General features: G+C 44.5%; 1 protein-coding gene across 1 annotated transcript in view; it reads left to right on the top strand.

The window, feature by feature from the left end:
• Window positions 1-9: 9 nt before the first annotated feature.
• The window catches only part of NPC1 (NPC intracellular cholesterol transporter 1), a gene marked incomplete at both ends in the record, with an annotated part of 55433 nt that continues 30649 nt past the window's right edge, over window positions 10-24793 (top strand). The window contains 4 exons of the mRNA XM_079718251.1: window positions 10-66; window positions 17535-17657; window positions 18581-18687; window positions 20667-20842. Coding sequence (XP_079574377.1) covers window positions 10-66; window positions 17535-17657; window positions 18581-18687; window positions 20667-20842 — 463 coding nt within the window. The remainder of the gene's footprint in view (window positions 67-17534; window positions 17658-18580; window positions 18688-20666; window positions 20843-24793) is intronic.

Below are 24793 nucleotides of genomic sequence, written 5' to 3'. Positions count from 1 at the left end.
CACGGCAGCATGAGTGCGTGCGGCCCGGCCCTCGGTCTCCTCCTGCTGCTGCTCTGCCCGGCGCAGGTGAGCGGCCGCCGGCGACCCGGGCAGGCTGTGGGGGACGTAGTGAGGCCGCGAGGCGGGGAGGGCGGCGGGCTGTCCAGCGGCTCAGGCGTCCCCGGCCCCAGAGAGGACCAAATGCGGGTCCAGCGGGTCCCGGGGAAGTTGGTCTAGTGATGGAGCCCCTGGAGGTCCCCCCCAGCTCTCCGGTGCCTTTCTCCGGCCACGCAGTTTTCCCTGTGGTCTGGAAGAAGGTGGCAACTGGGGGCTGCTTGTTTGACCTGTTTGGAGCTCCTTTCACCTGTGGTCACCTCGTTTCTGGATTTAGGGTGTGGGGTGAAGAGAGGAGGAAGAACATGGGCAGAGAGGAAATAGGGTTCGTATTATTTAACCTGCCTTTCCCCCCGTAATTCTGCCAGATGCACGCGAATTCTTTGTAAATGTGTTTAGAAGATCTGACCACTTCATTTCTTCTCCTCTTCCCCTAAAGGTGAAGGAGGGAGGGGAGATAAAGTTAGCAGTCCGTCAGGCCCCAGATTGGAACAGCCCTAAGTACTTTACAGAAGGCAGCTTGGTCTTCTAAAGAGTGCAAGTTACCTCTTACCGACTCCCTTTACATCTCTAGAAGCTGAGGCCGACAGGTGCACGTGTTAATTGGATTTCGCAATACCAGCCGTGGAGAGGATGGGGCCTGGAACTCCCTGGGTCGGCTCTCCCCTGGTTTGGTAGAAGCCCTGGGCATGAGCGCCTCGCTGCTATTTGTGTGTCTTCAGTTTTATCCTTTAAAACTGTGGGTGTTCGGAGGGATGTCTAAGGATTTAGTGCTGTTTAAACCAGATCCGGATGGGAATCCCAGGTTCTCGTGCCCACTCATAGATGTGTCAGTGATGAGGGGGCAGTGAGCCCCAGGGGAAGGCAGATCAAGGGGTTTCCTGCACCAGAAAAAGCTCTCCTGAGACGTCTGCATAGTTCTCAGCAGGGGGGTAGGTGTGGCTGACCCGGGAAGGGCCTCCTGTATGTGCGTGTGGGCGTCGCCAGGGGTGTGGGCTTGTGGAAGAGCACACACCTGGTGGGGAGGGGAGGCAGAGGAAAGCAGGTTTCGGGGAGGTGCTTTGGAATGGGGTCAACCGGTAGACCGCCTGCTCGCCCTGTGGCTTTGGGGTCATTACTCTTTCAAGCCTCACTTTTTCTGAAGATAAGCAATACCTCGTACGATTATTGAGGTCCCTCCATGTATAATGATGTTTGGAGAGACCGCATCACTGTAGTAAAAACTCAAGAAATAGCAGCAGTTATTTGCTTTGAAAATACAACTATTCAATTTCCCGAGAGTTTCAGGTTAGGATCTAACAGGCAGACTTCACGTGGTTAAGTAGCTTTAATTTATCTCTGAAATCCTTTTACCTCAAGGTAGCAGCCAGGGCTGATGGTAAATGAGTGCCTCTCCTCCTAGGACTTTTGGGATAGGTCAGGGGTTGGTCACAGGTTTCTTGCAAAACGCCTGGAAGCCTTGAGAAGGTTTGCAAATATGAACTGGAGACCCTCGTGTTGATATTTTTAAGATTAGCTCCCTCATGTCTGCAGAGGCTTTCAGTACCTGCATTTCTTCACACCTGCAATGTGATGGGGCGGGCGGTTCCCACTTTTAGAATTCTCACCAGTGATAAGCAGCTCGTCTGGGTTCAGTCTGAGCACCAGTAAAGTTCTGTCACGGAATTGCAGACTAACTGTCCTTCATAAAGTCTGAAATACCTTTGGGGGGTGGGGGATTTTTGCTTTCCTTAACTTTTAAGTTTTACAGATGTTGAAATCACATTACTAAGACTGCGTGGTTTTTTTTTTTTTTTTTTTTTTTTTGTTTTTTTTGTTTTTGTTTTTGTTTTTTATGCGGTACGCGGGCCTCTCACTGTTGTGGCCTCTCCTGTTGCGGAGCACAGGCTCCGGAAGCGCAGGCTCAGCGGCCATGGCTCACGGGCCCAGCCACTCCGCGGCATGTGGGATCTTCCCAGACCGGGGCATGAACCTGCGTCCCCTGCATCAGCAGGCGGACTCTCAACCACTGCGCCACCAGGGAAGCCCAGACTGCGTGGTTTTTAAACCTTGTGCTCATCCAAATAATGTGTGCAGTTTTGAGAAGTAGTACACATTTCTCCTGACTGTAATATTTATAAGCTTTTTCCTGAGGGAATTGCACCATAATGAGGCCTGGGTAGGAATTAAGCCATTAAAACTGCTTTTCCTGAGGAGATCGGGAACGGGTTAATCTTTCAGCCTGAGAGCATTGAAGAATAACTTTCTGAAATTGGAGCGAATGTGGGTAGTCTTCCCCAGTCTCTCCCATTCCTTGATTGATGCTGTGATCAGTTATTTTACTAACATAAGCAATCAAGGGAAAATGAGGCTTTTTATTATTAGCAAGTGGGCAGAAAGAAAACGCCTTGCTGAATAGGTCTTTGTATTCCTTCAGTGTTTGTCATATTACCCAGAACAAAGAATCCTCTTTCCTGGGTAACCCTTCCCCTCCCTCCACTCTTCCTAAAAGGGATGCTTTTCAGGGGTGTTTTACAGATGACACATTACCTGTGCGGAAGCCTGGAGTGGGCCGTCTCTAACCTGAGCTCAGGTGCCTCGTCTGCTCTTCCACCCACAGATCTGTGAAGGGCACCAGCTCTCCAGCCAAATAAACTACTTGCTGTCAAAACCCTGCCCATCTTCCAAGGCCCAGTTCAAAAGTATCTTCATCTGTGACATTGTCATTCTGTTCCCCCAACTAGAATGCCTTCCCTCTGAAGTTCTCAATCTTTGTTTAAACTGCTGCAGCAGCAGCGGCGTTTACGGCCTGGCACAAGACTTGGAGTTAAAAGACCTGGTGTGGGTCTTGACTCTTCCTCTTACCAGGAGTGATCTTGGGCAAAGGCAGTCTCCTCCTCTGTAAAAGGGGGTTAACAACTTCGCCTGCTTCTCAGGGTGCTTGTGGAAAGACCGAGAAATATTGTTTGAATTGAACTACCGTGCTGCAGGCTCCCTGAGGGCAAGTACTATATTTTCCCATCTCCAGCATGGCCTGAATCAACAAATCATTGGGCCTTCATGGATTTGGGTGAAGGGATAAGATCGGTAAGGCATTCAGAGGCTGGTAGAGATCAGAATTGGATTTGCATTTGTTGTCTGGGTGTTTGCGAAGATCAACGGTGGCCCGACAGGCTTTCCTTTGCTTGCAACATGCTTGTTATTTTCAGTCTTTAGAATATTTGCTTTGGCAAGAAAACTTTAAAACACACACACACACACAAACCCAAAAAACCCCTGCTCTCTCTGATGCAAGTGTGCTCTTGGGGGATTTGAGAGGGAATCTTTAGAATTGGGCCACGGAGGAACTCAAATTACCGTCATTCAGTAATTTCATAAATGTGAAGTGAGTGCAGTGTAGGATACAATAGTAGATCGAAAGAATCACCTAGCCAGAAAGTGGTCTGTCTATAAACTGTAAAGTGCTATGTAAAAGTTAGTAGTTACTACCCCTGTCTTGTTCATAGTTGATGGGAGGACGAGTGGATACATAAAAAAAAATTACAGTGCAAAGAAAAGTGTGCTCTAATAAAGGGACAGAATGTGATGGGGAGTCCATTTTTTTTTTTTTTTTTGCTTTATAACAAATTTAATCAGTTATACATATACATATGTTCCCATATCCCCTCCCTTTTGCGTCTCCCTCCCACCCTCCCTATCCCACCCCTCCAGGCGGTCACAAAGCACCCAGCTGATCTCCCTGTGCTATGCGGCTGCTTCCCACTAGCTATCTACCTTACGTTTGGTAGTGTATATATGTCCATGCCGCTCTTTCACTTTGTCACAGCTTACCCATCCCCCTCCCCATATCCTCAAGTCCATTCTCTAGTAGGTCTGTGTCTTTATTCCCGTCTTGCCCCTATGTTCTTCATGACATTTTTTTTTTCTTAAATTCCATATATATGTGTCAGCATACAGTATTTGTCTTTCTCTTTCTGACTTACTTCACTCTGTATGACAGACTCTAGGTCCATCCACCTCATTACAAATAGCTCAATTTCATTTCTTTTTATGGCTGAGTAATATTCCATTGTATATATGTGCCACATCTTCTTTACCCATTCATCCGATGATGGACACTTAGGTTGTTTCCATCTCTGGGCTATTGTAAATAGGGCTGCTATGAACATTTTGGTACATGTCTCTTTTTGAATTATGGTTTTCTCAGGGTATATGCCCAGTAGTGGGATTGCTGGGTCATATGGTAGTTCTATTTGTAGTTTCTTAAGGAACCTCCATACCGTTCTCCACAGTGGCTGTACCAATTCACATTCCCACCAGCAGTGCAAGAGTGTTCCCTTTTTTCCACACCCTCTCCAGCATTTATTGTTTCTAGATTTTTTGATGATGGCCATTCTGACTGGTGTGAGATGATATCTCATTGTAGTTTTGATTTGCATTTCTCTAATGAGTAAAGATGTTGAGCATCCTTTCATGTGTTTGTTGGCAGTCTGTATATCTTCTTTGGAGAAATGTCTATTTAGGTCTTCTGCCCATTTTTGGATTGGGCTGTTTGTATTTTTGTTATTGAGCTGCATGAGCTGCTTATAAATTTTGGAGATTAATCCTTTGTCAGTTGCTTCATTTGCAAATATTTTCTCCCATTCTGAGGGCTGTCTTTTGGTCTTGTTTATGGTTTCCTTTGCTGTGCAAAAGCTTTTAAGTTTCATTAGGTCCCATGTGTTTATTTTTGTCTTTATTTCCATTTCTCTAGGAGGTGGGTCAAAAAGGATCTTGCTGTGATTTATGTCATAGAGTGTTCTGCCTATGTTTTCCTCTAAGAGTTTGATAGTGTCTGGCCTTACATTTAGGTCTTTAATCCATTTTGAGCTTATTTTTGTGTATGGTGTTAGGGAGTGATCTAATCTCATACTTTTACATGTCCCTATCCAGTTTTCCCAGCACCACTTATTGAAGAGACTGTCCTTTCTCCACTGTACATTCCTGCCTCCTTTATCAAAGATAAGATGACCATATGTCTGTGGGTTTATCTCTGGGCTTTCTATCCTGTTCCATTGATCTATCTTTCTGTTTTTGTGCCAGTACCATACTGTCTTGATTACTGTAGCTTTGTAGTATAGTCTGAAGTCAGGGAGCCTGATTCCTCCAGCTCCATTTTTCGTTCTCAAGATTGCTTTGGCTATTCGGGGTCTTTTGTGTTTCCATACAAATTGTGAAATTTTTTGCTCTAGTTCTGTGAAAAATGCCATTGGTAGTTTGATAGGGATTGCATTGAATCTGTAGATTGCTTTGGGTAGTAGAGTCATTTTCACAATGTTGATTCTTCCAATCCAAGAACATGGTACATCTCTCCATCTATTTGTATCCTCTTTAATTTCTTTCATCAGTGTCTTATAATTTTCTGCATACAGGTCTTTTGTCTCCTTAGGTAGGTTTATTCCTAGATATTTTATTCTTTTTGTTGCAATGGTAAATGGGAGTGTTTCCTTGATTTCACTTTCAGATTTTTCATCATTAGTATATAGGAATGCCAGAGAATTCTGTGCATTAATTTTGTATCCTGCAACTTTACCAAATTCATTGATTAGCTCTAATAGTTTTCTGGTAGCATCTTTAGGATTCTCTATGTATAGTATCATGTCATCTGCAAACAGTGACAGCTTTACTTCTTCTTTTCCGATTTGGATTCCTTTTATTTCCTTTTCTTCTCTGATTGCTGTGGCTAAAACTTCCAAAACTAGGTTGAATAAGAGTGGTGAGAGTGGGCAACCTTGTCTTGTTCCTGATCTTAGTGGAAATGGTTTCAGTTTTTCACCATTGAGGACGATGCTGGCTGTGGGTTTGTCATATATGGCCTTTATTATGTTGAGGAAAGTTCCCTCTGTGCCTACTTTCTGCAGGGTTTTTATCATAAATGGGTGTTGAATTTTGTCAAAAGCTTTCTCTGCATCTATTGAGATGATCATATGGTTTTTCTCCTTCAATTTGTTAATATGGTGTATCACGTTGATTGATTTGCGTATATTGAAGAATCCTTGCATTCCTGGAATAAACCCCACTTGATCATGGTGTATGATCCTTTTAATGTGCTGTTGGATTCTGTTTGCTAGTATTTTGTTGAGGATTTTTGCATCTATGTTCATCAGTGATATTGGCCTGTAGTTTTCTTTCTTTGTGACATCCTTGTCTGGTTTTGGTATCAAGGTGATGGTGGCCTCGTAGAATGAGTTTGGGAGTGTTCCTCCCTCTGCTATATTTTGGAAGAGTTTGAGAAGGATAGGTGTTAGCTCTTCTCTAAATGCTTGATAGAATTCGCCTGTGAAGCCATCTGGTCCTGGGCTTTTGTTTGTTGGAAGATTTTTTATCACAGTTTCAATTTCAGTGCTTGTGATTGGTCTGTTCATATTTTGTATTTCTTCCTGATTCAGTCTTGGCAGGTTGTGCATTTCTAAGAATTTGTCCATTTCTTCCAGGTTGTCCATTTTATTGGCATAGAGTTGCTTGTAGTAATCTCTCATGATCTTTTGTATTTCTGCAGTGTCCGTTGTTACTTCTCCTTTTTCATTTCTAATTCTATTGATTTGAGTCTTCTCCCTTTTTTTCTTGATGAGTCTGGCTAATGGTTTGTCAATTTTGTTTATCTTCTCAAAGAACCAGCTTTTAGTTTTATTGATCTTTGCTATCGTTTCCTTCATTTCTTTTTCATTTATTTCTGATCTGATCTTTATGATTTCTTTCCTTCTGCTAACTTTGGGGGTTTTTTGTTCTTCTTTCTCTAATTGCTTTAGGTGCAGGGTCAGTTTGTTTACTCGAAATGTTTCCTGTTTCTTAAGGTGGGATTGTATTGCTATAAACTTCCCCCTTAGAACTGCTTTTGCTGCATCCCATAGGTTTTGGGTTGTCGTGTCTCCATTGTCATTTGTTTCTAGGTATTTTTTAATTTCCTCTTTGATTTCTTCAGTGATCACTTCGTTATTAAGTAGTGTATTGTTTAGCCTCCATGTGTTTGTATTTTTTACAGCTCTTTTCCTGTAATTGATATCTAGTCTCATAGCATTGTGGTCGGAAAAGATACTTGATACAATTTCAATTTTCTTAAATTTACCAAGGCTTGATTTGTGACCCAAGATATGATCTATCCTGGAGAATGTTCCATGAGCACTTGAGAAAAATGTGTATTCTGTTGTTTTTGGATGGAATGTCCTATAAATATCAATTAAGTCCATCTTGTTTAATGTATCATTTAAAGCTTGGGTTTCCTTATTTATTTTCATTTTGGATGATCTGTCCATTGGTGAAAGTGGGGTGTTAAAGTCCCCTACTATGATTGTGTTACTGTCGATTTCTCCTTTTATGGCTGTTAGTATTTGCCTTATGTATTGAGGTGCTCCTATGTTGGGTGCATAAATATTTACAATTGTTATATCTTCTTCTTGGATCGATCCCTTGATCATTATGTAGTGTCCTTCTTTGTCTCTTCTAGTAGTCTTTATTTTAAAGTCTATTTTGTCTGATATGAGAATTGCTACTCCAGCTTTCTTTTGGTTTCCATTTGCATGGAATATCCTTTTCCATCCCCTTACTTTCAGTCTGTATGTGTCTCTAGGTCTGAAGTGGGTCTCTTGTAGACAGCATATATATGGGTCTTGTTTTTGTATCCATTCAGCCACTCTGTGTCTTTTGGTGGGAGCATTTAGTCCATTTACATTTAAGGTAATTATCGATATGTGTGTTCCTATTCCCATTTTCTTAATTGTTTTGGGTTCGTTATTGTAGGTCTTTTCCTTCTGTTGTGTTTCTTGCTTAGAGAAGTTCCTTTAGCATTTGTTGTAAAGCTGGTTTGGTGGTGCTGAACTCTCTCAGCTTTTGCTTGTCTGTAAACGTTTTAATTTCTCCATCAAATCTGAATGAGATCCTTGCTGGGTACAGTAGTCTTGGTTGCAGGTTTTTCTCCTTCATCACTTTAATTATGTCCTGCCACTCCCTTCTGGCTTGTAGAGTTTCTGCTGAGAGATCAGCTGTTATCCTGATGAGGATTCCCTTGTGTGTTACTTGTTGTTTTTGCCTTGCTGCTTTTAATATGATTTCTTTGTGTTTAATTTTTGACAGTTTGATTAATATGTGTCTTGGCGTATTTCTCCTTGGATTTATTCTGTATGGGACTCTCTGTGCCTCCTGGACTTGATTAACTATTTCCTTTCCCATATTAGGGAAGTTTTCAACTATAATCTCTTCAAATATTTTCTCAGTCCCTTTCTTTTTCTCTTCTTCTTCTGGAACCCCTATGATTCGAATGTTGGTGTGTTTAATGTTGTCCCAGAGGTCTCTGAGACTGTCCTCTGTTCTTTTCATTCTTTTTTCTTTATTTTGCTCTGCAGCAGTTATTTCCGCTATTTTATCTTCCACCTCACTTATCCGTTCTTCTGCCTCAGTTATTCTGCTATTGATCCCATCTAGAGTATTTTTTATTTCATTTATTGTGTTTTTAATCGATGCTTGATTCATCTTTAGTTCTTCTAGGTCCTTGTTAACTGTTTCTTGCATTTTGTCTATTCTATTTCCAAGATTTTGGATCTGGGAAATAGAATCTTGGATCATCTTTACCATCATTATTCTGAATTCTTTTTCAGGTAGACTGCCTATTACCTCTTCATTTGTTAGGTCTGGTGGGTTTTTATCTTGCTCCTTCTTCTGCTGTGTGTTTTTCTGTCTTCTCATTTTGCTTATGTTACTGTGTTTGGGGTCTCCTTTTTGCAGGCTGCAGGTTCGTAGTTCCCGTTGTTTTTGGTGTCTGTCCCCAGTGGCTAAGGTTGGTTTAGTGGGTTGTGTAGGCTTCTTGGTGGAGGGGACTAGTGCCTGTGTTCTGGTGGATGAGGCTGGATCTTGTCTTTCTGGTGGGCAGGTCCACGTCTGGTGGTGTGTTTTGGGGTGTCTGCGGACTTTTTATGATTTTAGGCCACCTCTCTGCTAATGGGTGGCGTTGTGTTCCTGTCTTGCTAGTTGTTTGGCACAGGGTGTCCAGCACTGTAGCTTGCTGGTCGTTGAGTGAAGCTGGGTGCTGGTGTTGAGATGGAGATCTCTGGAAGATTTTCGCCGTTTGATATTGTGTGGAGCTGGGAGGTCTCTTGTGGACCAGTGTCCTGAGGTTGGCTCTCCCACCTCAGAGGCACAGCACTGACTCCTGGCTCCTCAATTTGGGATGATTTGTTGTCTATTCATGTATTCCACAGATGCAGGGTACATCAAGTTGATTATGGAGCTTTAATCCGCTGCTTCTGAGGCTGCTGGGAGAGGTTTCCCTTTCTCTTCTTTGTTCTCACAGCCCCTGGGTCTCAGCTTTGGATTTGGCCCCGCCTCTGCGTGTAGGTCGCCGGAGGGCGTCTGTTCTTCGCTCAGCCAGGACAGGGTCAAAGGAGCAGCCTCCTCGGGGACTCTGGCCCACTCAGGCCGGGCGGGAGGGAGGGGCACGGAGTGCGGGGCGAGCCTGCAGCGGCAGAGGTCGGCGTGACGTTGCACCAGCCCGAGGCGCGCCGTGCGTTCTCCCAGGGAAGCCGCCCCTGGATCCCGGGACCCCGGCAGTGGCGGGCTGCACAGGCTCCCGGAAGGGCGGTGTGGACAGTGACCTGCGCTCGCACACAGGCTTCTTGGCGGCGGCAGCAGCAGCCCCAGCGTCCCACGCCCGTCACTGGGCTCCGCGCATTCAGTCCTGACTCGCGCCCGTCTGTGGAGCCCCTTTAAGCAGCGCTCTTAATCCCCTCTCCTCGCGCACCAGGAAACCAAGAGGGAAGAAAAAGTCTCTTGCCTCTTCGGCAGCTCCAGAGTTTTCCCGGACTCCCTTCCGGCTAGCTGTGGCACACCAGCCCCCCCCAGGCCGAGTTCTCGCCGCCAGCCCCAGTCCTCTCCCCGCGCCCTGACCAAAGCCCGAGCCTCAGCTTCCAGCGCCGCCCGCCCCGGCGGGCGAGCAGACAAGCCTCTCGGGCTGGTGAGTGCCGCTCGGCACCGATCCTCTGTGCGGGAATCTCTCCGCTTTGCCCTACCCAGGTATGTGGGGAGTTTCTTGCCTTTTGGGAGGTCTGGGGTCTTCTGCCAGCGTTCAGTAGGTGTTCTGTAGGAGTTGTTCCACGTGTAGCTGTATTTCTGGTGTATCCGTGGGGAGGAAGGTAATCTCCGCGTCTTACTCTTCCGCCATCTTACTCGCAAGTCGGGAGTCCATTTTTGAGCTGAGTGTTGGAGGGTGAATTAATGCTTATCAGGTGGATGAAAGGAAGACTGGAGAAAATAGGGGGGAAAGTTACCCAGTTGTTACTAAAAACCATTAAGCTGTACACTTCAACGGTGAATTTACGGTATGTAAATTATCTCAGTATTTTTAAATGGCATCCTGGATTACAAGAGACTAAGGAAAAAGGAATTACCTAATTTTTGCACAGTACTCCATTGCGATGACACCTCTGGTCTTGTTTTAACCTCCCAAGACTCCTTAAGATAGGTGTGATGCTGTTTTTCCTGTTTTACAGATGTGGATATTAAGGCTGAAGTTTGTTTCAAGATCATAGTTGGTAAATGGCAGACTGGGGCTTGAGCCACTGTCTTCTGACTTCCGGGCTCTATTCAAATTCAGAATATTGCTGCCAGGTTATTCATATTTAGCAAGCTCTGTTGAATGGGTGTTTAGCAGATATTCTACTTGGTCAGTAACATTCAAGGCATGTTCCTGGCTCCAGTGTGGCTTCTCCAAAAGCCTGTGATAGATCAGGTGTGGATTTAGCCTACTGGCCTGACCCTTGGTTCAATTGTCACGTTGTGTGAACATTCCTTAGGAAAAAACCTGCGGACAGTATACACCCCCATCCACTTTCATGGTTTTGATTTAGCCTTGTGGCTTTTGGATTATTTTTCAAACTCATGAGTGTGGGAGCTCAGAAATGTCTAAGACTAACTAATAGTGTGACCTTGGGCAGGTCAGTTAAACGGCAAGCTGGAGGGGTTATCTGTAAAGTGAAGATTGGCTGAGCCCATCTAACTCGAAAAATATATCTAAAATACCCATCTAAAGGCGTGCCTGGTGCTCACACAAATTATCCTTTGTTATGTGGATATGTTTACTCCAGGTTGGCTATAAAACAGAGTTCCAGAGAATTCCGTCAATAAAAGTCAGAGCAGACCAGCCTCCACCCCAAATGTCCTGTCATATTTGTTTGGTCTGTGTACCTGACCCCAAAGGACACAGCAGGCAGCTTAATCTCTGGACAGGATTCTCTGGGCCACCGCCTCCTGGGTTATCCTGACTGGCCAGGCCAGCCCCTCAGCTCCGCCCCTCGCCAGAGCTGCAGCTGGGTGTGTCTCCAGGTTCCATCGTGAGCTTTACTCATCCAGGACAGCAGCAGAGGTGAGGGGCCCAGGCCCTGCACTGCATCTGCATGGGATGGCCAGGTACAGGCCTGGAGCTGAGGACAGTCACAGGTCCTGAGAAAGTGAGTCAGGACTTGACAGCTGCCTAGAGTTGTATGTAAATGGTAGTCATTGGTCCTGTAGCTGAACAAGGCTGTGTGGAAAGAGGAACACCTGTGTAGGATGATAGTGGAGGGGACAGCCCATCCCTAGCACATTGTCACAATCTAAGGATATGTCCGTGTACAAACTGAGCTGAAGTTTGAACAGTGCAGCAGCTGGTGGGGTGGGCATGGGGGTGAATAGGAGGGAGAATGCTTAACTTGGCGTTCAAAATCTTGTTTCTCATTACTGGTTTTGTCACTTATGAGCCATGTGACCTCAGAGAATCCTTTCTGAGCTCCAGTTTCCTTACCTGTAAAATTCTGTGATACTACTCCATGGGGTGTCCGAGAAATAAACGAGGCAATGAGGGAGAAATCACTCAACTTTGTGCCTGGCACTCGGTTGATGTTCATTAAGCATTTGAACATGAGTTAATATTCACCCTGGAGTATAGAATTCTGTTGCTGATGTTCAGAGCTTCTCCATGTGATAAGATGTGCTTTCAGGGAGCTCCCAATTAGAGTCTGTTTAGCAGCTGCTAGAGTTGCTGACATGTAGCAGAAGGGGCATTTTTTTTTAACTTTCCTGAACTATTCCTATTATTATTGAAAGATGCTTCCCTGTGCAGTCATATATCCAATAATTAAACTCTAGAGCATGTTGTGAAATAAAGCAGAGACGGCCTAGGCTTGTAACTACTAAATTCTGGGTTAAAGTCAAAGCAACTTCCTACATAATCCAGTCAAGCTCCTTTAACTCATCTTGTACGGTTTGATAGTTTCTGAATCAGTGAACACTGGATGCAATACTATAGAAAATTTCAAAGGAAGTATAACACCTGGGCTTTGCCCTTTAGGATTCTGTGGTCTTACAGGGCATTCGAGACAAACACAAGAAAATACTCTTGCAACCTCTGCCTTCATGCACAACTTTGTGATACTCATAAATTCTCCTTGATCTTAGAGCAGGAGCCAGCAAATTATGACCTGGCTAGAGCCTGTAGTTGTGGATAGTTTTCTTGGGACACACCCACGCCCATCTTTTACCCATTGTCTGTGGTTACTTTTGAGCTACAGAAGACAAGGTTGAGTATGTAGCACAGAGACCTTAGGGCCCACAAACCTATCATATTTAATATTTGGCCCTCTAAGGAAAGGTTTATCCACCGCGTCCTGGTGGATCCCCAGGGGAGCTTGTGGAATGTAAGTCACAAAGAAATGGTTCGCCTGAGCTCTGGGTGCAGGACACCTGCTGACTCAGTGAGGATGGATGCCTGTGAGCACCAGCCACGTGTTGCCTGGGGCCAACCTGCCTCTGCCCCAGGACAGCTCACCCGACGGGGGAGCACCGTGACCAGATCCAGGTGATAGGAGTCAGAGTTAAATTTAGTGGAGGCAGTGAGTCTTGGGTGAGGCTTGTAAAAAGGGAGGCCGTTCCAAGATTGGGGGGGGACTGAAATGTGTGGAGAAAACGAGGGACAGCAGACAAGGGCTGGAGTCCGGCCTTGGGGACCCCGATAAATACAGTTACAGGCAGTTCAGGTAGAGTCAACAGCCAGTCACGGAGGGTAGTAGAGATTATGTAAAAGTTACTGCATTTGTGTGTGTTTGCGTGGATATATCTCTACAGGTTTGCCTGTGGGAGGGAATTGAAAGCCCGGAAGACCTAGATCTAATAAGTTAGCATTGGTTAAGTCTGAGGAATGGGGTGGCAGTGGAGAGGTAAGGGGGAGCTTCCGGTGTTATCTCATACACCCGTAATGTTTGAATATTTGTGATGGGTGGGTACTCTGTAATTAAGGAAAATAAAATCTACACTCATTTAACATTTTAGGAATCGGTCAAATGTTTAAATGCTTAAATAAGACAGTTCTTGTGGTCATGAATAGCTCTGTAAGACTGGTCGGTGCCCATGAGATGAACTGTGAAGAATTAGCATCCTTTGGACTTGTCCCCCACGACCCCAAGTGGAGCTTTGGCAACACCTGTTATTAGAGGCTCTGGCTGTGTTGCATGACACTCAGACCCATGGTGTTTCAAGTGACGGTCACCCTTCTCTGTTTAATCTCAGTATAACCAAGAACGTGCTGTCTGCAGTCCTTGCCACTGGGCTTTTCTCTTCCATGGTGAAGGGCATCCGAGCTCATGTTTTGTGATAAAATACACATAAAATCGACCATTTTAAGTTAAAGTACAGTTCAAGGACATTAGGTACATCACATGTTGTGCAACTACCGCCACCGTCCATCTCTGGAGCTGAGCTCACATGCAGTCTGGTGCCCTTTGGGCTCTGGCAGACCTCCAGCCTTGGTGGGTTTATTTCAGTATCGGGCAGGAGATGGCCTTCCCCAGGTGAGTATCATTGGTGTGAAGTCAGCACCAGTTGTTCTTGTATCAGAGTGAAGGCAGCTTTCACCCAGACACCTTGCTTCCCTGAGAAAGGAAGTACGTGGTCTGTACCTGAGCCCTTGATTGCTCGGCGTGCCCTTGGTCTTGGTGTCGGCTTGTGCCGCCCTGACATTCCAGGAAATCTTCCAGGGATCTTGAGGTGAGCCGTTGTCTTCGTTGATGAAGTCTGACCGCTGGGCCCTGGCGCTTTGGAGCCTGGAAGCCCCAGTTGTTCGGATGTCGGCTAGGTTCTTGACGGGCTGCATAGATGAGCTCGGCCTAGTCAGTGGTCTGCTGAGGAGTGACCCTCGTGCAGCATGAGGAGTAAGAGCTCCAGCTTCCAAACCAGCCAGGCCTTGGGTCGGGTCTGGCTCTGCCGTTCTCACATGTGGCCTCAGATGGGTCACCTTACCTGTGTAACCCTCAGTTTCCTCATATGTGAAGTGGTGTTATTTTAGTGCCAGCCTCACAGATCTGCTGCGGGATTGAGGTGACAGGGGCACCCTTATCCAGTGCCTGGGCGCCGTGGGCGTGGTGTACCCCCATGGGAGCAGACCACGTGGTGGGAGGTGATGAGGTGGACAGAGGATGGCTGTGGGCTCGCAGGGAAGGGGTCGGGGGGGAAGGGGTGAGGGAGGCTGCACCGGCGAGGCTTCCCGGGAGGTTGGTGGGAAAGGTACCTGGGCCTGAGCCCCTGATGAAGAGGGCCTGGCGATGGAGGAAAGACTGGTTTCCTTTTGAGCACCTGGGCTGTGCAGCAGGTGGTTGGAGGTGCAGCTGGAGAGGAGTTGTGGGTGGTCTGACTGAGCGGGAGGGTGAAATGGAGCAGCCTTCGTGGGCAGGAGCAGGTGAAGGGACCAACACAGAGATGAGGTTGAACATGTGGATGAGGAGGAAGCCAGGTGGTGGAGGTCCCCAGGGGGGCTCAGCACCAGCCAGGCCCTGCGGTTGAAGGAGATGCTCGGGTTTCAGCTGTAGGTAAGCCGAGGGGAGGCTGGGAGAGAGACTTGAGGTGGGGAAGAGGCCTCCCCACCTGTGCAGCCATGTGAGTGAGTGCACAGGCGCACAGGCCTGCACAAGGGATGGGTGATGGACCCCCTTGAGGGAGGACCTTAATTATATATTGAGAGTCTGTTTCTGGAACTAGAATGTTCTGGTTTGAATCCTGGCTCTGCTGCTTTTGGACAAGTTATTTAGCCTCTCTGCCTCTGTTTGCTCATCTGTAAATTGGGCATAATAGCACCTCCCAGGACTTCCCTGGCGGTCCAGTGGTTAAGACTCTGTGCTTCTACTGCAGGGGGTGCGGGTTCCATCCCTGGTCGGGGAACTAGGATCACGCACGCCGCGTGGTGTGGCCAAAAAAAGAAAAAACGTTCCCTCATGCATTTGTTGTAAGGATTCATTGGGTTAATATGTAAGAACAGTTAAAACAGTGCCTGGCACACAGCGAGTGGCCTGTGAGTACCTTTGGGCCCCGCCGGTTCATGCTTCTTTAGGTAGGTGACTTGGGAAAGCAAACCTAAGAGCAGTGACTCAAGCCCAGTTTTTTCCTGGCCCCAAAGAAACCATGAGCAGTTTATCTTCTTCAGGTCTTTGGATCCTCTTTGGTGAGGTCCCAAACAGTTGGAAGGCATTAAGAATAATTCCTTACGTTTGAGTGGTAGTGCTTTCTAGTTTCCTAAGCACTTGCTCCTTTATTCCCGCATTCAGTGTTCACACCAGAACTGTGACGTAAGCGGGGTTATGAGTGCAGTTCACAGGTGGGAGACGCCTGCTCTGCTCAGCCAGGTTACCTGCTCCAGGTGCAGCCGGGCTCAGCATTTATTGAGGAACCCAGGACTCCTGATCTCCCGCCCCTCAAGCTCAACCCTCAGCCCTTCCTCCCTACCCGCCCCCCGCCCCATCTCTTCTACTTGGTGGGTGGAAACAACTTTGCTTTGAAACAAATGGTGTAGATTATAAAGGACGATCTTGTAAATAGGGACCAAACAGCATTGGGTCATCTTTATTTTCCCGTAGAATGCTAAGTGCTGAGGAAGGGGAACTTAGACTCCAGATGCCCGTCCTGTTAGTCATGCCAGAGTTGCAGTTTTATGACTGGATTCCTGCCACACCTGTGGATGACGTGCCAGAGTGCCCCCTGGCCGGGACCTGCTTGCCCTGTTGGTCTGTTGAGAATTCTGTGAGGGGGAGTCCAAGGGACGGGTCCCTTGTATGTAAATTATGGGTCAGTATCAGCAGTTGTCACCCCTTCTTAGCTTATTTGCCTTTTCAAACTTCAGTAGATGGATAATGACCTTTTAGTGGGAAACCCAGAGTTTTGGAAAGAGCAGTACTTTCTCTAGATTCGCTAGGTTTATGGACATAATTATGAGTCTTTTTATACAGAAATGGTGGAATTTTGCAACTTCTTGCCAAAGGTTTGGGATATGACGTTAAATGCTTGTTGCTTCCTCATTTGTATAATTTCCCTTCCTTGTGGCCTAAACATATGACTTTTAATGAAACAAGATGGGGTAAGTCATAATTTCTGTTTTAAAATATCTGAAGAATGAATTCAGAGACAAGTCATTTGGGCCTTTAGATTTCCCCTCAACACCCCTCAACCTCCTGCCTGTTTTTCCTTTCATGTTTTCAGGGCCTGTTGTGGGATTTGTGTCTTGCTGCCGGCGACCAACAGCCCAGCTTAACTCCTTGCGGTGTGCGGCCCACGTGCCACTGCCCCTGGAGAGAATTCACTCTCTTGCTTCTATGCCGATATTTCTTTAATGGCTTTTCCACCAGGTATCTTGGGATCCATGGTTGCGTCTCGACAGTCCCTGTTTCCCTACACGATAGCTGATTGCAAGGTCACGCTGGCCGTGACCCTGGCCAGCTTGGTGGAGCTCGGTGGCCTTGCTGATGGGATGAGTCACGTGGTGCCCTCCTCCCCCCAGCCCCACTGCCAGTGTGACTCTCACGTGGGGAATAGGAGTGGCTCTTGAGAAATCTTTACACAAGAGGTTTTATATTTTTAATATTCTGAGGGGATTTTCCTTAAAGTGAGCACATTTCTTGCCTTTTACTTAAATCTCAAGGACAAGGTATTCATTCTTCTCCTCCTTACGGTCTTTTCTTCACATTACTCATGGTGTGCTGATATTAATTAACCTTAACAGATACGCAAATGATCTTTCATTATTTAGACCTGACACAGTTCCTTATACAGATGTGCAAAAATAGAGCCTTAGTAATCACAGACTCACATACTATCTTGCTTTCTTCTACACTGATTGTTAGTGACTCTTATGTGGAACTGTAGCTTCCTCTTGTTAATAAATAATCTAGCAGGAAGTAGAAATCATGTAAACAAGGAATTTCTATTACCTCCTTCGCTGACTGACTTGACAAGTCCATTTTGGTCTATTTTAATTAATATTTGTCAAAATGTTAAACTAACCAGTGCCTCTTGCTGTTACTTGGCTTTGCAGGTAACCTTGGAAGCTCCTGTGAATGGGGCTTGAGTGGGTGCCCTTTGCTGTTGAACTTTGTGTTATCCCTGAGGCCCTAATGAAGCGAGTTTTGGCTTGACTTTTGTAGGTATTTTCACAGTCCTGTGTTTGGTATGGAGAGTGTGGAATTGCATCTGGAGATAAGAGGTACAATTGCAGATATTCTGGGCTACCAAAGCCGTTGCCAGAGGATGGCTATGACCTGGTGCAGGTGAGTTAGTTGTCTTGGGCGTTGGGAACACAAAATGCTAATCAGAGATCCTCTGCAATTATACCTTAAATATTACCGTGGGGTGGGGATAGAGATGAAATGAATGGGCTTTTCTTATCCCAAACTCTTATCTGTAGCACAAAGAAGATAACATAACTCCAGAGGCGTAATTTGGGGGGGCTGACTATACCTTGCTCATAAAGTTTCCCATTATCAGGTTACCACTTAGGAACTGATCTTGGTACCTCAGATGTTGCTTTAGCAGCTTCTTCAAAATACACTCAAAGTTACCTCTTTTTGTTCCTAGATTTCAGGACTTGAGTGGACGAGGCTGCTAAGTGGCTGTGACTCCCTTGTCCTTTGTTCACTCTAGTGATTCCTCCGGTTTCCACTAAGAGCCTATGAACTTTGGCTGCTACCAGGAATCTGTTTCCTGTTGTCTCTTTCCCCATCCCTGATACACAGGGATATTAGAAAAGAACTGGAAAAATCCAGGTGGAAAGACGGGTCTTAGAGGCTGCAGTTGACACAATAGCGGGTCACCTGGACTTACTCCTTTCATCAGAATTATTAAAGGCATTCGACATTCCCTGGAGTGACTGAGGGAAAGAGTAAATAGCATTCTGGTTAAACTTAACCAAATAACCTAAAAAGAGGTAAAATGATGGTCAAGGGAGGAAAGTGAGCTTCCCAATTAGAAAAAAAAAATTAAAATGCTTCTACTGCCTCTACTCTTGTGAATCCCTAGTTACAAACAGTAAATCTGATAACCTTTTAAAGGAATTCTGCAAGCACTTTGCATATAGGTGTCTCACCCTTGTGTACCTAAAAAGGGCGATATAAATAAAATGGTCTTATATTTGAGGAATGCTTGTCCTTATTTAACTGTGCTCCTCTGATGTCCGTGCTTTCTTACTCGAAAGGAACTCTGTCCAGGGTTCTTCTTCGGCAACGTCAGTCTTTGCTGTGATGTTCAGCAGCTTCGGACACTGAAAGACAACCTGCAGCTGCCTCTGCAGTTTCTGTCCAGGTGGGTTGACCGCCAGGCATGCAGGAAAAATGGGTTTAAAAGTTAGTTCTTGTTTTAAGAATGCTATCTTACGACTTCTCAGAAATAAACAGTAACTTCTGATAAAGTAATAATTATCAGACTCAGTTCTCTCTTTACATTCAGAGTTGCTACTTGGTTTTCCTCTGAGATGTCTTCATCCCAAAGGGGACCTGCACTGGGGTCTGGGTCCTTTCAGACTTGAGCCCCTTCGCGCTGTGGGGAGGAGAGGGGTTCCTGCCCATTTCTCTGACCTGAGACCCTCCTCCGTACAGTCCTCTGCATTGCCTCCCTCCCCTGCTTTGTGCGTGGTTCTCTCTTCCTGTGGTGACCCAGGCCTCGGTAGAGCCGGCCTTTGGTAACTGCTGAAAGCTTGTTTTGGCAGAGTCGGCTGGTTTTGTCAAAATTAGTTTGCCATCCAGTGTGTTCTGTGTGACCCGGGCAGTGAAAAGGGCTTCGTAATACATGTTCTCTAAGCTTACCCAGCAGTTCTCGAATGTGCAGAAGAACGAACTGGTGGTGGTCTTTAGAACAGCACGTTGAGCACCGTGATAAAGGCGGATGGGAAGGACATGCGCTTCTCCATGCAGGTGTCACTGCAGGTGACAGGGCACAAGTCGGTGTCCGCTAGGAAACCTTGCTGCTTCTCAAATTTTCAGTTGGCAATATAGAGTGGAAAACCATCTGTAAATTGTTCTCTGAGGACAACAAACAATATATTAGATCAGAAAGTTGAGACTCTAATCAGGCCAGCTTATCTTGTGGAAGGAAGCCTAGTGGATGTTGCTGTAGCCAGATTGGAGCTGTCAGTTAGCCAAAATACATTTATCTAGCACCTGCTCTACGTGAGGTATTATGGGCATAAGTGAGGTATTATGGGCGTAAACATCAAAAGATAACCAAGTTTTCCTCGTGTTGTCAGAGGTAGCAAAGCTTTATTTATAATAGCAAACAGTGAGATGCTAATATGGAATACTATGCAGCTGTCCAAACTGATGACTGTAGAGATTAAATGGAGTAACATAGAAAGAGGTTTGTAATTTATGGAAAGTAGTAGAAAACTGTGCACCCCAAGAGTGAATTCTGTTTGAATGGTGTAATTGTTGTTCCTGTTTGTCACAGTAAAGCACGGAACTCCTGAAAGCAAGTCAGTGTGGGTGTCTGCTCCTTCACTAGACCAGAGGCTTTGAAGGCTGGGACCACAACTTCCTTGTTCTGTGTCGCCGCGTGTGGTCGTCTGGATGGGTTCAGAGTAGAGAGCAATCTTGATTGGTTTTGTTGCAAGAATGCAAGTCTGATGAAGCAATAGCGTTTGCAGATAATGGTGAACCAAAGAGGAGAGAGAGGTCTTCTGCCACATAACTGGTCAACATTAGAAGCTTAAACTTTGAACCTGGAAGACAGCAGACAGTTGTGGTTCTTATGAAAACCCGGGTGCTTCTGAAATGCATGCAGCCAGAGGATACCACTGCTGTTCTCTTTATCTTTTCATGTCACGGGGAAATCCTCTTGTGTTTAGAGAGAGCCTAGGATTATCTGGGGATCGGAAGAGAGTCCTTCAGTAGGTCATAAGATGAAAACTAATGTGTAAATCTCATTTTTTCCCTTTTTTCTTCTCAATCAGAACTGTCACCATGATGCTTCTAAGTCCTTCTAACTTCAAGACAGAGAAAACATGTCTGAATTATAAAGTGCAGAATTCAGAGAGCATTTGTCTCTTTTTGAAATTACATCTGGCAGACCTCTCTCGATCTGGGCAGTAGTAATTAGGGCAGTTTCTAAACAGGTGTCTATTTTAACATGAGGTTTTAGGTTTGGAATTGCTGGGTTTAATATGTCCTCATGTTAATCCATTTGCCATTTTATAATAAATTTTAAACATTCTTTGTCTCTTTTAAATCATCTTTTTGCTGGCCCTATTATCCGTGAAATCATATACAATAGTTTACTTTTCCATTTAGATGTCCATCCTGTTTTTATAACCTAATGAACCTGTTTTGTGAGCTGACATGTAGCCCTCGACAAAGTCAGTTTCTGAACGTTACAGCAATGGAAGATTATGTTGATCCTGTTACAAACCAGACAAAAACAAACGTAAAAGAATTACAATACTATGTTGGAGAGAGTTTTGCCAATGGTAAGTAAACTTTTAAATTATTCCTCTTTTATATTTGGTATCAGGACAGTGGATCAAATTGTCCCTTTTTGTTGTCCTGTCAACTCTGTGAAAATGACAGTTTTTAGTTCCATTGGCCTTGAAATGTGAGTTGTTGCTTTGCTTGTATCCTGGGACTTGAGCTACAACCTTTTATACAATCTCCTTAAAGTATTTGCTTTAACGCCTTCCTAAGTATAAGTTCCCACATGGAAATTTTTAGTATGTACAAGCTTATTTCTATACATTTTAGAAACCATTGGAACTTTGGTTCTAGTGGACATGAAAGGCATAACTTCATGAATTACTGCAAGACTGAGGAGATGGGATGGAAGGTAGAACTAGTTGGCAGAGGAGAGATTTTTGACCTTAAAGAAACAGATCACGAGAAGGGAAAGTAAGCAGGTATAACAAATAGGAGGAAGGGTACCCCAGCAACTAGAAATCATAGAACACTCTGAAAAAGACCATGTCATGTTTGTTGAAAATGACTGAAATGAAAGAATTCTAAAAGAATAGGACACTAAGGAAAAAGAATGAACAGATTAGGAATAGAACTGTAGGGCTTCCCTGGTGGCACAGTGGTTAAGATATATAACAGGCAGGCAGTGGTTAAGAATCCACCTGCCAATGCATGGGACACAGGTTCAAGCCCTGGTCTGGGAAGATCCCTCATGCCACGGAGCAACTCATCCTGTGCACCACAACTACTAGGCCTGCGCTCTAGAGCTGCGCGCCACAACTACTGAGCCTGTGTGCCACAATTACTGAAGCCTGCGTACCTAGAGCCTGTGCTCCGCAACAAGAGAAGCCACTGCAATGAGAAGCGCACACACTGCAACGAAGAGTAGCCCCCACTTGCCACAACTGGAGAAAAGCCCACGTGCTGCAACAATGACCCAATGCAGCCAAAAATTAAAAAAAAAAAAAAAGGAATAGTCATTTAAGTGGATTAAAAGAAGATTAGATGCAGCTGAATAAAGAATGTGCCCAAAAACAATAAATAAAATAAGAAAATAATTCATCAAAGTTGTTGACTATAAGAGCAACATATAAATTTAATTATAATGATCAGTTAAAAACGTAACAAAAAAAACTTACTAGAAAAAAGATACCATTCACAAAAGCAACAAAAAGTAGGGTACCTAGGAATAAATCTACCAAAAGATGTGACGTAAAAGACACTCTGACAGGATGAAGAGAGATCATTCTGTGTAGAAACAGAACCATCCATGTGGACAGTTGATACAGGTGTGTTGTTATAAATCATTAAGGGAAAGAGTGGGCTAGTTGATAAATGGAGTGAGAAATTAATTATTCATCTAATTTTTATTTTTGATTAACAAAGTAAAAATCCTAATCTTGGAAATTTTTAGAAGTAAGTATAGAATGTCTTTATGACTTTAAGGTAAGAAAGGATTCTAGACAAGAGAGGAAAAGCAGAAACCAGAAGTGAAAGGATTTATAAATACAGTTAATTAGCATCTGTAGCAATCAGTGAAATGCAGATTAAAACAGTGAGCTACCATTTCACATATCAGATTGGCACAGATTTAAAAGTTGGTCAATTCGAAATATTGGTGAGGATGTGGAGGCAGAGGAATGCTAATATGCTACTCCACTGGAAACTGTAACTCGGTGTGAGTGTTTGAAACCCATTTGAAAAATAGTTTTGCAATACCTGGTAAACTTGAAGATAAATATACCCTCACCGCAGAAATTCCACTTAGAGGTGCCTACCTTAGAGAAACTCTTAACGCATGTAAGGAGGGAGAACCATATAAAAACGTTCATTGTAGCATTTCTGTGATCATGAAAAATTGGAGACATCAAGAGAATGAGAAGACAAGCACAGACAGGGAGAAAATATTTGCAAAAGAGATAATCTCATAAAGGACTGTTACCCAAAATATATGAAGAATTCTTAAAACTCAACGATAAGGAAGTGAACAACCTGATTGAAAAGTGGACAAGAGACCTGAACAGACACCTTACCAAAGAAGATACATGAATAGCAGATAAGCATGTGAAAAGATGTTCAACATCATGTCATTAGGGAATTCTAAACTAAAACAACAACGAGGGACTTCACTGGTGTCACAGTGGTTAAGAATCCGCCTGCCAACACAGGGGACACGGGTTCAATCCCTGGTCCAGGAAGATCCCACATGCCTTGGGGCAACTAAGCCCATGCGCCACAATTACCGAGCCTGTGCTCTAGAGCCTGCGTGCCCCAACTGCTGAAACCCACGTGCTCTAGGGCCCGTGTACTGCAGCTGTTGAGCCATGTGCTGCAACTACTGAAGCTCACACGCCTAGAGCCCATGCTCTGTGCACCACAATGAAGGGTAGCCCCCGTTTGCTGCAACTAGGGAAAGTGTGCACGCAGCAATGAAGACCCAATGCAGCCACAAAAAAACTAAAAAACAACGATACCACTACACACCTATTAGAATGGCCAAAATCCAAAACCCTGACACCCCCAAATGCTAGCGAGGATGTGGAGCCACGGGAACTCTCATTCATTGCTGCTGGGAATGCAAAATGGTACGGCCACTTTGGAAGACAATTTGGCAACTTCTTAGAAAATGAAAAATATTCTTTTTTTAACATCTTTATTGGAGTATAATTGCTTTACAGTGTTAGTTTGTGGTGTATAACAAAGTGAATCAGTTATATGTATACTGAAAAACATTCTTACCACACATTCTAGTAATCATGCTCCTTGGTTTTCACCCAAAAGAGTTGAAAATACATATCCACATGAAAACCCACACGTGGATGTTTGTAGCAGCTTTATGCATAACTGCTAAACTTGGAAGCAACCAATAATGTCTTTCAGTAGGTGAATGGAGAAACCGTGGTACCTCCAGACAACAGAATATTATTCAGCACTGAAAAGAAACAAGCTATCAAACCATGGAGAGACATGGAGGAGCCTTAAATGCATGTTACTAAGTGAAAGAAGCCAACCTGAAAAGACTACATACTGTGCGATTCCAACTCTCTGACACTTTGGAAAAGGCAAAACTATGGAGACCGTAAAAAGATCAGTGGTTGCCAGGGGTTGGGGACAGGGAGAGACGAATAGGTGGAGCACAGGGATTATTAGGGCAGTAAAACTAATAGTTGATACTATAATGGTGGATGTGTGTCATTATATGTTTGCCAAAACTCTAAAGAATGTACAGTACCTAGAGTCAACCGTAACAAACTGTGGACTTTGGTCGAATATGATGTCAATGTAGATTCATCATTTGTAACAGATGCACAACTCTGGTGCTGCTGATAGTGGGGAGGTTGTGCTTGTGTAGAGGCAGTGGTTATATGGGAACCCTCTGTGCTCCCTGCTCAGTTTTACTGTGAACCTAAAATGCTCTAAAAAATAAAGGCCATTTAAAAAAAAAACATTGGAGACACTAAATGCTAATTAAGAGGAGAACAGATCAGTATACTGGAGCATAGTCATAGTCTGTTATGTTAAAATGGATGAATTAGGATTGTGTCAGTCATGTGAATGACACTTAAAAATACTGACTGAAAGTAACAGAACATATGTAGTATGTTTATATTAAACAGTACTACATATTTATGGATACAGTATATCATAAAGGTACACAAACGTGCATGGGAAAAATAAACATCAAACTCAGGATTGTGATTACCTTGGAGAAGGGGGGCTGCCCATAGGAAGGGATAGTGAGGGAGCTTCAGCTATATCTATAATGTGTTTTTGTTAATGTTGAGGCAAATGTTGTAAAATAGTAAGATCGGTAGAGATGGGTGGCAAGTACGTGAGATCATATTCTCCATATTTTCCGTATCCTTGAACTATTTGATAAATTAAAACCTGAAAACCAAATGGTTAGCTGGAAGATATGAGGGAATTACTCAGAAAACAGCATAGAGATATAAAGTTCTGGAAATCATTAA

The sequence above is a fragment of the Hyperoodon ampullatus genome (genome assembly GCF_949752795.1).
Source record: "Hyperoodon ampullatus genome assembly, chromosome: 13".
In the NCBI taxonomy this organism is placed as follows: domain Eukaryota; kingdom Metazoa; phylum Chordata; class Mammalia; order Artiodactyla; family Ziphiidae; genus Hyperoodon; species Hyperoodon ampullatus.
Note: the sequence above shows the minus strand (reverse complement) of the source record. Positions and strands in the feature narration are given on the sequence as shown.